This window comes from Neovison vison, chromosome 4, assembly GCF_020171115.1.
Source record: "Neovison vison isolate M4711 chromosome 4, ASM_NN_V1, whole genome shotgun sequence".
NCBI classification, from domain to species: domain Eukaryota; kingdom Metazoa; phylum Chordata; class Mammalia; order Carnivora; family Mustelidae; genus Neogale; species Neogale vison.
The window spans coordinates 224,735,210-224,749,675 of NC_058094.1; the positions used below are offsets into that span (position 1 = coordinate 224,735,210).

Consider the following 14,466-nt stretch of genomic DNA (forward strand, 5'->3'; position numbering starts at 1 on the left):
CTCTCTTCCTCTGGCCCCACCCTGCTTTCTCTCTCTCTCTCAAATAAGTAAAATAAAATAAAATAAATCTTTTTAAAAAATAAAACTGCAGAAACTTGTGCACCTGAAACAAATGTAACATAGTGTGTCAAATGTATTTTAATATTAAAAAACTCACAGACACAAAAATATTATGAAGACTTAGGGCAATGCTCTCGGGTCCCCTCCCTCTTCAGGAGCTTTGTATTATCACTTTACTATCACTCAATAAACCTTGCCTTCCTGCCTACCAAAAATAATAATAATAATAATAACAACAACAACAATAATGGTGGTTTAAGCCCTCCAGATATTTCACTTACATGGTTTTAAGCAGTGTGAAATAGTTGGTAATTTTTAAAAATCAGCATCATGTTTTGATCTTTAAAAAAACTGCAGAACCATTGAGCTGAATTACATTAACATTTTTGTTACAAAAGCTGATTTCATTGTCATTGTATGAAAAGCTCTAAAGAGAAACATATTCTGTAGGTGTTCAATTCTCAAATGAGCTATGGTTTCTCCAGTTGGTCAATCAAAATATTCTGAAATTCCTTGAAAAATTTTAGGATATGCCCTATTATTTCTGCTGTATCACTATGTACGGATCATACAACAATAAGCTCTCTTCCATTTTCACAGCACTGGGATATAGCCATGGAAGTAACTTTGTTTGTAGAAAAATGAGATTTAAATTTTAAATTTGAGGGACGCCTGGGTGGCTCAGTTTGTTAAGCAGCTGCCTTTGGCTCAGGTCATGATCCCAGCGTCCTGGGATCGAGTCCCACATCCGGCTCCTTGCTCAGCACAGAGCCTGCTTCTGCCTGCCATTCTGTCTGCCTGTGCTCGCTCTCTCCCCCTCTCTCTCTCTGCTAAATAAAAAAAATAAAAAAAATAAATCTTAAAAAAAAAGTTTTAAATTTGACACTTGTACGTAAGGAAATTATTGTCAACCTTGTTAAAGCTGAAACATGGACAGGTGAAGGTTATCAAACATCTGTTTTTTTTTAAATTTAGTTTATTTATTTGACGAGAGCGAAAGCAAGCACAAGCAAGAGGAGCAGCACAGGGAGAGGGAGAAGCAGACTCCCCACTGAGCAAGGAGCCCGATGCGGGACTCAATCCCAAGACACGACTGTGGCCCTAGGGAGCTGTGGGTTTTGTGTGCCAGGTCTCTGGGTAGAATCCCTGCGGAATTCTGGAGATGGATCTGTGCGTATCCTCCTATGCTTAAGAAACCTGACTAGTTGTTCAGTCAGTCTTTGTACAGAACTCTTCCCTTGCCTTTGAACTCTGACTTTGAAAGTCTGCGCCCTCTGTGCTATGCATACCTGATCTTCTCTAAAGCACCTTGTGGGGGACAAGTTGCCTTCTCCATTCTAGAACCTATGTAAGTTACAGCACCAAGGATTCAGCGCCCTGGACCTCAGGGAGGTTGTTAACTTCGTCCCCAGATTATTACTGGCATTGATCCTGGAGACATACTTGATATACCAAGGTGGAGGGCAGTGAGAATAAGGACACCGGGAAGTCCACGGTCAGTTACGCAGCCCGTGACTTGGTGGATACCCTCTAAATAACGGAGAGCAGATGGAACCAGACACGTCGGTTCCTGTCAGCTGTGTTACTGTCACATCCTCAACCTGTGTGTGGTGCCAAAGGGAGACTTTGAGATAAAGCTCATTCTACTTTCATAAGTAAAGGCAAGAACATTTATTTAAAAAGAGGACAGAATTAAGAGAGGAGTCTAGGAAAAGGATAAAAGAGCTTCCTGAATGAAGAGAATTCACTGACAAACAGGTCCGTTTTCCAAGGAAACCTGTATTGGTCGAGGCACATGATGCCTGGGTATGGCCAGCGGTGTTCTCGAACGAGCGGATGTCGAGGGACCGAACTGAGTTAGGTGTTAAGGCGGGAAGTAGTCTGTGCTATTGTCATGGCTTTTCCGGAGCTGATTTAACTTTTATTACAGAAAGTCTTAAAGGCTGAAATCAGAGAATTCTATATACTGTCCAGTTCAGGAGAGAACGACACTGGACCATGAGAAAGGGATCACATCAGGATCCAAACTGGTCCAGTATCCGATTAGATAATCTAATGGGACAATTTAAGTCCCACCTCTGGATTCATTGCTTTATTTAGGTACCTACAGAAACATCTCCATGACTCGGACCAACATCAACTAAGATAAAATATCCAAAATTCCCGTCTTACGAATTACTTTAAAAATAATCTATTTAACAGGGACACCTGGGTGGCTCAGTCGGTTTAAATCATACCCTGATTTCAGCTCAGGCCATGATCTCAGGGTGGTGATATTGGGGTGTGAACTCCAGACCCGCATTGGGCTCCACACTCAGTTCGGAGTCTGCTGGTCCCTCTCCCTCGGCTCCTCTCCCCTGCTCTAAAACAAACAAACAAACAAAATCTTTTAAAAAATCTATTTGACAGTCTAGAACTCTCATTAAATTGGTGAATAACCAACCCAATGTCTTTCACTCTTAGACTAAGGGAGAGAACTGTGTACGCTCACAGGTAGTTCTTTCCCAACCTACAGTAAGAAACCTAGTGACCTTTTTGAAAGTCTTGGTTTATTTGCGCCTGTGAAATAAAGCCAGAAATAAAACCAGTATAATGCCTTTCAGAGTCTTCTCTTAGGATGTGACATATATGACTTCAACACTTTACTGAACATCTTAACTTCTCAGAAATCAGTTGTAGCTACCCCAAACATTAAAAAACAAACACAAAGCAAACCAAAAAGTATGGTCCATGTTTCTAAATGGAAATAACAATTTTTTTATCAACTTTGAAGTTTTATATTTTAATATTCATTACCAACAACGCCAATAATGTGTAAATACCATTGGTTAAACAGAAGAGAAACAGAGTCTGAAGGCAGTTGTAAAATTAATAAAAATAAAATAATCAAATATAACATAACATAATTTTAACAGAAGTTTATAACTTAATAACTTAATTTCCATTCCTGGATTTTTATTGGTGGTTGAATGTATAAGAGGCTTGTCAATATCAAATAAGGAAAAAATGATGATAAGGAATAAATGATGACTCTAATATATCAATTTCAAAATACAAATGTTATATTTTCAAAGACTAAAAGACGATGCCTCTTAACCAGCCTTTGTTTTAGAATTATCTTGGGGGTTTTGAAAAATACAGAAGGCAAGCTGCACCTTAACCTAATAAATCAGGTTATCCAGGGTGGTAACTCCATTTTTTAAAAAATTTATTTTATTTTATTTTATTTTTTATAAACATATAATGTATTTTTATCCCCAGGGGTACAGGTCTGTGAATTGCCAGGTTTACACACTTCACAGCACTCACCGTAGCACATACCCTCCCCAATGTCCATAACCCCACCCCCATCTCCCAAACCCCCTCCCCCCAGCATCCCTCAGTTTGTTTTGTGAGATTAAGAGTCACTTATGGTTTGTCTCCCTCCCAATCCCATCTTGTTTCATTCATTCTTCTCCTACCCCCTTCACCCCCCATGTTGCTTCTCTACTTCCTCATATCAGGGAGATCATATGATAGTTGTCTTTCTCCGATTGACTTAGGAAATAACAATTTTGTCCATGGCTCTCATTATATATTGTATACATGAAAAAGCATCAATTCCCTTTGAAAGGGAACTCTACCTTTAGCTTATCTCTAGAGATGAAGTCTTGGTCACATCTTGAGGTTTTTGTCTTATTTTTGAGATCAGTTTGATAAATCGGTCAGTGAACAAACCAGCATCTCTTATTCCTTGTCTAGAAGAGCAATGTGCTCTCTCCTCTAGTTCACTCTCTTTCAAAACCCCAAAGCTGTCACCATGCCAAGGAGACAAAGAAAAGGGACTTGTATGCAGAGTCTCAGATGTCAGGGCCCTTATCCCCAAACCAGTCATGCTCTGACTCTCTCCCAACCCCCATGCTGAATAGCATGGAGGTTAACTGCCTCCTCTCTCTCCCTTCCCCTCCATTCCCAAAGAGCAACTGGCTCTCACCCCATTTCCGTCTGGGCTATCAAGTCTGGTTTGGGACTCTCAGGGTCTGCACAGAGATGCCACGGTGAGGTGGACTGGTTTCCTCCAACTTGTAGTTTAGGAAGCAGGTGCCAGGAGATAGTGAGGAACCTGGCATGTGCTCCGGGAAGGGCCAAGGGAGCAGCACAGCCGTCTCATGTGTGAATCTTTTTTTTAAAGGTTTTTATTTAAGTGATCTCCACATCCCCACGTGGGGCTCGAACTCAGGACCCCAAGATCGAGTCACATGCTCTACTGACTGAGCCAGGCAGCCAGGGGCCCCTCCTATGAGGGTCTTAACTTCCTCCTTCTGAAACTGCCTTCTTTCATAGACCACACATGGACCTCTTTGTGGAAAGATACATTCCTTTCCTCCTTGGCTCTGTGAGCCCAGCTGGCCTGCATTTTTATTAGCTTCTAGTCTACTTGGGCAGCAGCCACCCCTTGTCATGGGGTTGAGACTCAGCTGAGGTGCCAGTTTCTCTGCGGCAGTCTCCCTGGCCCCTCCAGTTCTGGTCCAGTGTCCTTCCAGTGCACTGTCCTCCCCCTGGTGCTCTCCCCCTGGCCTGGCACTCATTCCACTGGACTGTATCTGTCCCTGTATTCCTCTTTCTGCCCACGAGACTGTGAGTTCTTGAGGACAGAGATGGTGCCTGGCCATATCAGTGGCCTGTCGGATGCACAGGGCTGCTTTCCTTCCTGCTGATGTCCTTTGACCTGGTACTTTGCAAACATCCACTTGTGGTTGTCACACTTTGCTGTGATTGTTTATGATCCCAGTGAAATATTCTGAATTTTTTTAAAAAGATCTATTTATTTATTTGAGACAGAGAGGGCACAAGTGTGAGCAGGGGGAGGGGCAGAGGGAAAGAGAGAGAGAGAGAGAGAGAATCTCAAGCAGACTCCCTGCTGAGAACAGAGCCCAATGAGGTTGGGCCTGATCTCACGATCCTGAGATCATGACCTGAGCTCAGATCAAGAGTCAGATGCTCAACTGACTGAGCCACCCAGATGCCCCTACCTACTCCTCATTTTATAGCAATAGAATCACCCTTATTGAAATGATTACCAAATCTATAACTCTAGATTCACTGTCGGGGTTAATTTCAGTCATGTTACATTATCTCTTATGTTTTTTTCCACTTCCACATTGATTCGTCTTGTCAACTAACCCATTTCCATGAACGGTGTCTCTGCCTTTTCCTTGCCCTTGTCTTTCTCTTCCCTTCCTTTCTTGAACCACTCCTTTCCAAAATCACTACATGGAGCCCAGTGAGGTAAGCATCCCCACCAGTGGGAGGATTGGGGGGATTGGGGCAGCCCAGAGCAGAGCGTCAGAGCAGCAGGGGTGATCAGGGCAGGGAGCAGTGGCCATGTGGGATGGCTTACATACAGGGGGGCTGGCCAGATAAGTAAATATATTAAGGATAATGAGCGCAAAGCTTCTTCTTCTTCTTCTTCTTTTTTTTTTTTAAGATTTTATTTATTTATTTGACAGACAGAGGTCTCATGTAGGCAGAGAGGCAGGCAGAGGGGCAGGGGAAAGCAGGCCCCCGCTGAGCAGAGAGCCCGATGTGGGGCTCGATCCCAGGAACCTGGGATCATGAGATCATGAGATCATGACCTGAGCCGAAGGCAGAGGCTTAACCCACTGAGCCACCCAGGTGCCTCAGCACAAAGCTTTATACTGTCTAAGACAGAGTTACAAATATGAGAAGGGAAAAAACTGGAAAGGACACTGCGGTGTCAGACTGAAATTGACAGTATTGCTGGGCAATCATTTTTTACTTTTTTTTTTTTTTGAAGATTTTATTTATTTGAGAGAGAGAGAGTGAGACAGAGCATGAGAGGGAAGAAGGTCAGAGGGAGAAGCAGACTCGCCGTGGAGCTGCGGGACTCAATCCTGGGACTCCAGTGTCATGACCCGGGCCATCATTTTTAAAAAAGAGAAAGGGAAAGGAGTGTACATGTAAACATGTGTCTGCTATACGTATGCATGTCCTTGCTCAAGCCACTGAGACAGCCTGGGAGTAGCAACCCTCGAGGGGCAATGAGCACACCTAACACCAGACCTTGGCTTCTAATCCACTGCCCGCCGCAAGGAACCAGGGCTCCTCGTGGAAATGTTGGGCTCCAATGCTCAGTCAGGGAATCTAGGAGATGTGCCTGGAACGGCTTGTGCCAGAGAACAAAGGAAGTTGCTCAAGAATGATGGGAAGGGGTCAAAAGGACACAGAAACCCTGTGTAAGGGGAGCCCCCACAGGCCAAACTTGGGATAATTAGAGCATCGCAATAAATACAGATAGGAAAGGATTGTAAACCATTGGATAAAATAAGAATAAAATAGGAAACTGTGAGTCCATACAGATAAAAAATACATAGCTAAATTGGGGCGCCTGGGGAGCTCAGTTGGTTAACCCTCTGCCTTCAGCTCCTTGTGATCTCAGGGTCCTGGGATTGAGCCCTGCATTGGGCTCTCCACTCAACAGGGAGTCAGCTTCTCCCTCTCCTTCTCCCTCTGTGCTCTCTCTTCCAATAACTAAAATCTTTTAATATATATATATATACAGCTAAATAAATGAAAAATTTGATGAGGAATGGGATATTTGCATGGTTTCAAAGTACAGTCCCACAAAAGCACCGCATGTTTAATAATAACAAAGAAGAAAAAAAGTAACTTCACAGAGGAGAAATCTGGCAGATACTACCTTAACTAAGTGATCAAGGTGAACATCATCAGTAACGGAATGAATCAAAATCACGTGCATTGAGGTGGCGGTGCGAGGGCTGCTGCACAGCCGAGCGGAGCCGCGGTCCGGACGGCAGCGCGCGCCCCGAGCTCTCCGCCTCCCCCCGCCCGCCAGCCCGAGGCCCCCGAGCCCAGCCCGCCACCCCAGCAGCAGCGCCGAGAGCAGCCCCCGCAGCAGCGCCATGGCCGGGTGGAACGCCTACATCGACAACCTCATGGCGGACGGGACCTGTCAGGACGCGGCCATCGTGGGCTATAAGGACTCGCCCTCCGTTTGGGCCGCCGTCCCCGGGAAGACCTTCGTCAACATCACGCCAGCTGAGGTTGGTGTCCTGGTTGGCAAAGACCGATCAAGTTTTTTCGTGAACGGGCTGACACTTGGGGGCCAGAAATGTTCTGTTATCCGGGACTCACTGCTGCAGGATGGGGAGTTTACCATGGACCTTCGTACCAAGAGCACCGGTGGAGCCCCCACTTTCAACATCACTGTCACCATGACTGCCAAGACGCTAGTCCTGCTGATGGGCAAAGAAGGTGTCCACGGTGGTATGATCAACAAGAAATGTTATGAAATGGCCTCCCACCTGCGGCGTTCCCAGTACTGACCTCGTCCGTCCCTGCCCCCCACCACTCCCCATGGCTTTTGCACCCCTGTCCTTCCCAGACACACACATACACCATTTTTATTTTTTGGGCCATTACCCCACACCCCTTATTGCTGCCAAAACCACATGGGCTGGGGGCTGGGGCTGGATGGACAGACACCTCCCCCTACCCAAACCCCTCCTGTGTGTGGTTGGAAAACTTTTTTTGTTTTTTGGGTTTTTTTTTTCTGAATAAAAAAGATTCTACTAAAAAAAAAAAAAAAAAAAAATCACGTGCATTGAGAACACAGCACAGCTCCCTGCCGTGGGCAAATAACCCAAACCACATCCCAAAGACACAGCAGACACACCCAATCTAAGGGGCATTCTACAAACAACTATCCTGTATTCTTGAAAAGCAGGAAGGTCCTGATGGCTTAACGTTGTCTCTCTCTCTCTCTTTTTTTTTTTTTTTAAGATTTTATTTATTTATTTGACAGACAGAGATCACAAGTAGGCAGAGAGGCAGGCAGAGAGAGGAAGGGAAGCAGGCTCCCTGCTGAGCAGAAAGCCCGATGTGGGGCTTGATCCCAGGACCCTGGGATCATGACCTGAGCCGAAGGCAGAGGCTTTAACCCACTGAGCCACCCAGGTGCCCCATCTTTTTTTTTTTTTTTTGTCCTAGAAACTTCCTGGGGGCCGAACAAGCAAGCTGCAACACCTGAATGTTCTTTCTACTGCCCACGTTCCCAGGGCTACATGCTAGTAGGTACCTGCTCCGAGCCCCAGGACTCAACAGGTGACCGTTACTACCTAGTGAAGACGGTCAACTTCTCAGACCAGGACACTCATTACGTCCCTCCCTTCCACGTTTTCATCTTTACTACATACAACCCCCCCTTCTCTCAACAATTTCCTTGTCTCTTGGGACCCTATTTTGTAAGAGGAAACTCAACTCCAGACACCTTAAATAAGAGGGAGAGGTCTCTGGTTCGCATAACTGGAGAGCCAGGGGTGGTAGGAGTTCAGGCACAGTTTACTCCAGGGCCCAACAGGAAGAACAGGAAGAGGTCTCCCGGTCTCTCAGTTCTGCTTCCATATGTTGGTTGAGAAGTTCTTAGGGTCACATCCTTCCTCATTCCTACCCAGCAGGAAAGAGGGTGTTTCCCCCCATGTAAGTCATCCTCACTGAATAAAAAAGTTATGACATGATTTTCAAATAGTAAAATTGCAGGCATTTTCTCTTCTCCCTGCAGGAAAACCCTAAGGGGCTGGAGAAAGGGGATCACTTTCTGTGCAGTTACACTCTTTCACGCCTGTGTGGATCACTTCCTAAACCACTGCTGAATCTTCAACAGCAAGTGACTCAAAAATAAATGTACATGACTTTAAAAGTCATTGGAGGGGGCGAGTCAGAGAATCCTACCTGGACGTCAGAGTAAAGTCTGGCCAAGCAGCAAACAGAATTGCTGAAACCTGGTTGGTCTTTGACTGATGAATTACTCTCAAATGTTCAACAAAAACACATCAGGCCTAGAGAGATCAGTCTCATAGATATTCCTCATAACATGTGAGAAAAGTTCCTTCTTGGGGTGCCTGGGTGGCTCAGCTGGTTAAGTGTCTGCCTTTGGCTTGGGTCATGATCTCAGGGTCCTGGGATCGAGCCCCGCATCGGGCTCCCTACTCTGCAGGGATCCTGCTTCTCCCACTCCCACTGCTTGTACTCTCTCCCTATCTGTCAAAAAAATAAACAAAACCTTTTTTTAAAAAGTTCCTTTTTTTTTTTCCTTGAGAGAGAAAGAGAGCACTCATGGGGAGATGGAGGGTGGGCAGAGAGAGAGAGAGAGAACCCCAAGCAGGCTCCACGCAAAACATGGAACCCAATGTAGGACTCAAGCTCACAACCCTGAGTTGGTGACCCAAACCAAAATCAATAGACGGATGTTTAACCGACTGAGCCAACCAGGTGCCCCGTGAAAAGTTCCTTCTTCCGCTCATCCAGATTCTCCTCCATCGGTGCTTAGAAACAGATGGCTACATCATCAAAAGGACACTGCCACCTGGAGCCACAAACACACCTGCTTTAGTCTCAGGACGGCTCCACACCTGTCCCCATCAGAAATGTTTAGAAACCTTCTACTGTTCCTATCATTAAGGGTTCTGACACGGATCTTGAGAAGCCAGACTTTTCAATGTGTAAGGCAGGCGAGGCTTTGATGACATAATTCCAGGAAGAACTTTTGACTCTCCTGGCCCTCCTTCTACAAGTTAACAGACACTTCACACAAACAAGACACTCACCCTGGCAGAGGTGGAATGTTGAATACGCAGGTTCTCATTTCAAGAAGAAAACGTGTGTCTTGGAGGGACCCATAAGGGAGTCAGGCAGTGGAATTGCCACAGACACTCATTTCTAACTGGAGGAACACAACCTGAAATGGATAGTTTGATTCAATTAAATAAGCCTTTGAGTACATACCATAGGACACCGTCACATCCTACAGGATGTAGTCATGTCAACAAGGTGCAGTAGTGAGGGATAAAGGCTGCACAGAACTGTCTTCAACACTTTCCAGGAGATATGTTTAAAACACCTGTGTTCGCCCCAAGCCGCAGCTTTGAAGCCTGAACAACGAAGTCGGTAGCCCCGACCCAACTCGGCTTAACTCAGCCTCACCCAACCCAATCTGAGACTCGCCTCTCCCTGGGCTTGGAACAGCTCTCTGATCTTAGGCTTCTCTGCAATTTCAGCTAGAATGCTGTGGCGGGCCCTTCGCAGAGTGGGTCAAAAGCTGGTACACAGATGGGCGCTGGAGCCAGGCATGGCTGAGACTCGCCTTGCCCGATGCCTGAGCACCCTGGATTTAGTGGCCCTGGTTGTGGGCAGCACCTTGGGTGCAGGTGTGTATGTCCTGGCTGGTGAGGTGGCCAAAGATAAAGCAGGACCGTCCATTGTGATCTGCTTTTTGGTGGCTGCCCTGTCTTCTGTGTTGGCCGGACGGTGCTATGCGGAGTTTGGTGCCCGAGTCCCCCGTTCTGGTTCTGCATATCTCTACAGTTATGTCACAGTGGGTGAGCTCTGGGCCTTCACCACGGGCTGGAACCTCATCCTGTCCTATGTTATAGGTACAGCCAGTGTGGCCCGGGCCTGGAGCTCGGCGTCTGACAACCTGATTGGGAACCACATCTCTCAGACCCTGCAGGGGAGTTTCTCACTGCATGTTCCCCATGTCCTTGCAGAATATCCAGACTTCTTTGCTCTGGGCCTTGTGTTGTTGCTCACTGGATTGCTGGCTCCGGGGGCTAGTGAGTCAGCCCTGGTCACCAAAGTGTTCATAGTGGTGAACCTTTTGGTTCTCGGTTTTGTCATCATCTCGGGCTTCATTAAGGGGGACCTGCACAAATTGGAAACTCACAGAAGAGGACTACAGACTGACCATAGCTGGCCTCAATGACACCAATAGCTTGGGCCCCCTGGGCTCTGGAGGATTTGTGCCTTTCGGCTTCGAGGGGATTCTCCGAGGAGCAGCTACCTGTTTCTATGCATTTGTTCGTTTCGACTGTATTGCTACCACTGGCGAGGAAGCCCAGAATCCCCAGCGTTCCATCCCTGTGGGCATCGTGATTTCACTGTTCGTCTGCTTTTTGGCGTATTTTGGGGTCTCTTTGGCACTTACCCTTATGATGCCTTACTACCAGCTTCAACCCGAGAGTCCCCTGCCTGAGGCATTTCTTTATACTGGTTGGGCCCCTGCCCGCTATGTTGTGGCTATTGGATCCCTCTGTGCTCTTTCTACCAGCCTCTTGGGTTCTATGTTCCCCATGCCTCGGGTGATCTATGCGATGGCAGAGGATGGCCTCCTGTTCCGTGTCCTTGCCAGGGTCCACACAGGCACACACACCCCCATCGTGGCCACTGTGGTCTCTGGTATTATTGCAGCATTTATGGCATTCCTCTTTGAATTCACTGATCTTGTGGACCTCATGTCAATTGGGACCCTGCTGGCTTACTCTCTGGTGGCTGTTTGTGTTCTCATCCTCAGGTATCAGCCTGAGTTGAGGAATGATGAAGATGAGGTGGAGTTACAGGAGGAGAAGCTCCCCAAAGCAGAGAAGCTGACCCTGCAGGGACTCTTCTGTCCTCTCAACCCCATCCCCACTCCGCTCTCTGACCAAGTTGTCTATGTGTGTTCCTCATCGCTTGCCCTGCTCCTGACTCTTCTTTGCCTGGTATTGGCCCAGTGGCCCATCCCACTGCTTTCTGGAGACCCGGTATGGACCGCAGTGGTTGTGCTGCTCCTGATGCTCATTACTGGGATCACTGGGGTCATCTGGAGACAGTCACAGTGTCCCACTCCTTTGCACTTCAAGGTACCTGCTTTGCCTCTCCTCCCACTAGTGAGCATCTTTGTGAATGTTTACCTTATGATGCAGATGACAGCGGGCACCTGGGCCCGAGTTGGGGTCTGGATGCTGATCGGCTTTGCTATCTACTTCGGCTATGGGATCCAGCACAGCCTGGAGGAGGTTAAGAGTAACCAAGCTCCACTCAAGTCTAGGGCCAAAACTGTAGACCTTGATCTCAGCAGTGCCTGTACACATTCGATCTGATGTCATCACCCCTGAATGCTGTCTGGTCCCCCTGCACAATAATGGCGAGCACCCTTGAGCACACGGGAAGTGGGATGTGGGTGGGGGACCACTAACAGAGCTCTGTATTTAATGTGGAGTGAAGGGTGTGTCTTTGCTGTTTCTCCTCTTGGTTTTTAAATTTTTATTTTTCGTGGTCTCCTTTCCGATCGTGTCTGTAGCTGCTTCTTGGCTTTTACAAAATTATTAAAAAGAAACCAGAAAACAACAACAACAACAAAAACACCTGTGTTCACAAGAAAGAAATACAGAAAGTTATGTCTACAGAGACTTCTACATTTGTACTGTTTCATTCCACTAAAAATGAAATTTAAATTGAAAACTGATCATTTGTCCCAAGAACACATTACAATTGTCAGAAAGAAATGACAGAATGTCAATTATCTTTGGCACCAGAAAATCAAAATATCACTTTCCCTAGAAGGTGATGGAGAGGAATAAGAAAAATTTCCTATAGCGTCCCAATAACTTGAAAAATGTGGAACAGGAGCTTGATAAGACAGGCGCAACCCAAGAGAAGCAATATTATGAATATTATTAATATTTGTGAAAGGAATGGAGTCCAAACAGATATGAAGGAAAGCATAGAACTGGAATTCAAGGAACCGAAGTTGTATTATGAGACACTGGAACAAGTCACTTTCCTCACCCATAAGAGGAGGGCATTAGATTGTGATTACGGTCACCAAGGATTCTATTTTTAATACTCTGTGTGTGTGTGTGCGCGCGCGCGCGTGTGTGTTAGTGAAAAAAAGCAGTAAGAAATTGTCATGTTTTTGGAAACGTTGTTTCAAATTAGTCTAAGTATCAGGAAAGTGAATTACTGTCACCCCAGGGGTGGGGACGGGGATTCTTTCAAAAACTTCAAACTAAAGAGTTGCGACCGTCATTAGCATTTCCTAAAGAATTGTTAAAAGTGACAGGACCTAAGACTGCAATTTAGAATCGTACTATCGTATGTTCCGCTACGGGGCTGCTTTCCTTTTCTCAGCCCTAATCTCCTCTGCTACCCTCCTTCTCCCGCTCTGCACCTCACCAAATGCAAGCTGAGCTTCAGGGAAACTGCAACACTCAGGGGCCCCGGGGCTGACTATGTGCAGGACTCTCTCATTCGTTAACTCACTGATTGATCCAAGCGGCCCCACACTCGATGGGTAAAAAATCAGTCTCTGCTTTACGGAACTCGGTCTGGGCTGAGCGCACAGATGTGCCTGCACCGCCCTCTCCCGACCCCAGGGCGCGAGCTCGGGCTGGACTGCGGGACCATGCCTGCAGATGTCACGGTCCGAGCGACCCGGACGGCACCTCCTACCGGCCGGGACCCCCGGGCCGCCGCCTCTGCCCCGCGGAGATGTCACCGCTCACACCCGACGGCTCCTGCCGCACCTGCTTGGTCCGAGACCCCGGGCTGAGCCGCCGGTCCCACCCCCGGGATGGTCTCCAGCCGGAGTCCCGGTTCAGTCGGGCGCGGGTGGCCGGCCCTCCGGGCTGAACCGCCGCGGCAGTCCCCGCCACGCAGTATGTGGCCGGGGAGGTCCAGGCGGGGGAGGGGGCGCTCCGGGGGCGGGGCCTGCGCCCGTCAGCTCCGCCCCGCGGCGGCCTTCGCCCGGGAGATACGCAGTGGGTCCTGGGAACGTTGCCGTCCCTGCGCGGGAACTGGGATCCCATAGCGCCGCCTGCGGGTAGGAGGAGTAGATTGCTCCGGCGACCTCGGGCCGCTCTGCGCATCCTTGAACGGCAGCATCTGGATCTCCCAGCTCTCTGGACTGGGAGAACTGGAATTGCCCCATTTTCTCCACAGTTATGACCTTTCCTCATTTGAGGGCTACACAAGGTTACATCTGAAATCGATCACATATAAGTCAGGGAATTGGGTCCTGTACAATGTTCCGTTTTCTGCTTCCACTGTTGCCACCCAGATTGCTGCTCGACATCAGCTTGTCCAGCTCTCTGCTGCTCACCTGTCCGCCATGGTGGTTTTCAACGTTCCGTCGTTTCGGGGTGGGTTTGGGCTGCCTTGGGCTCAGACAACCCCTCCAGCTTCTATGAGGACCCAGGAGGGGTGGGGAAGGGGGTGATAAAGGGAGGCAAATTGGGGAAGGTGCACTAACTATGGTCAAAGGTGGGGGGGTGGATTCCAGGACTCTGAGATCATGGCCTGAGAGGAAGGTAGATGCTTACCCGACGGAGGCACCCAGATGCCCCAGGAAACGATTACTTTAAAAGAAAATTGTAATATCCTAGCTCTCTATTGGTTACAGTAAAGAAATCTTGTGATAAAGGTGGGGGGGAGCAGGAGGGACTTAAACCATATACTACCCAGCTTATAGAAAACAGGCCAAGGGGCGCCTGAGTGGTTCAGTGGGTTGGGGGCATCTGCTTTCGGCTCGGGTCATGATCCCAGAGTCCTGGGATCGAGCCGCGCGTTGGG

At 47.6% G+C, this 14,466-nt stretch overlaps 2 protein-coding genes across 2 annotated transcripts; both read left to right on the plus strand.

Moving 5' to 3' along the window:
* The first annotated feature begins 6,872 nt into the window (after positions 1-6,872).
* LOC122904168 (profilin-1) lies at positions 6,873-7,650 on the plus strand. The gene has a single exon (XM_044244642.1). It carries the CDS (start codon positions 6,984-6,986, stop codon positions 7,404-7,406), a length of 423 nt encoding a protein of 140 aa, XP_044100577.1. The 5' UTR covers positions 6,873-6,983; the 3' UTR covers positions 7,407-7,650.
* A 2,462-nt stretch (positions 7,651-10,112) lies between these two features.
* LOC122904169 (cationic amino acid transporter 3-like) lies at positions 10,113-12,060 on the plus strand. The gene is given in 2 exon segments (XM_044244643.1): positions 10,113-10,786; positions 10,788-12,060. Coding segments are annotated over 2 exon segments (1,854 nt in total). The 5' UTR covers positions 10,113-10,141; the 3' UTR covers positions 11,997-12,060.
* Positions 12,061-14,466: the final 2,406 nt, after the last annotated feature.

Coding starts and splice junctions, on each gene's coding strand:
- LOC122904168 (XM_044244642.1), top strand. CDS start 6,984: ATGGCCGGGTGGAACGCCTACATCGACAACCTCATGGCGGACGGGACC.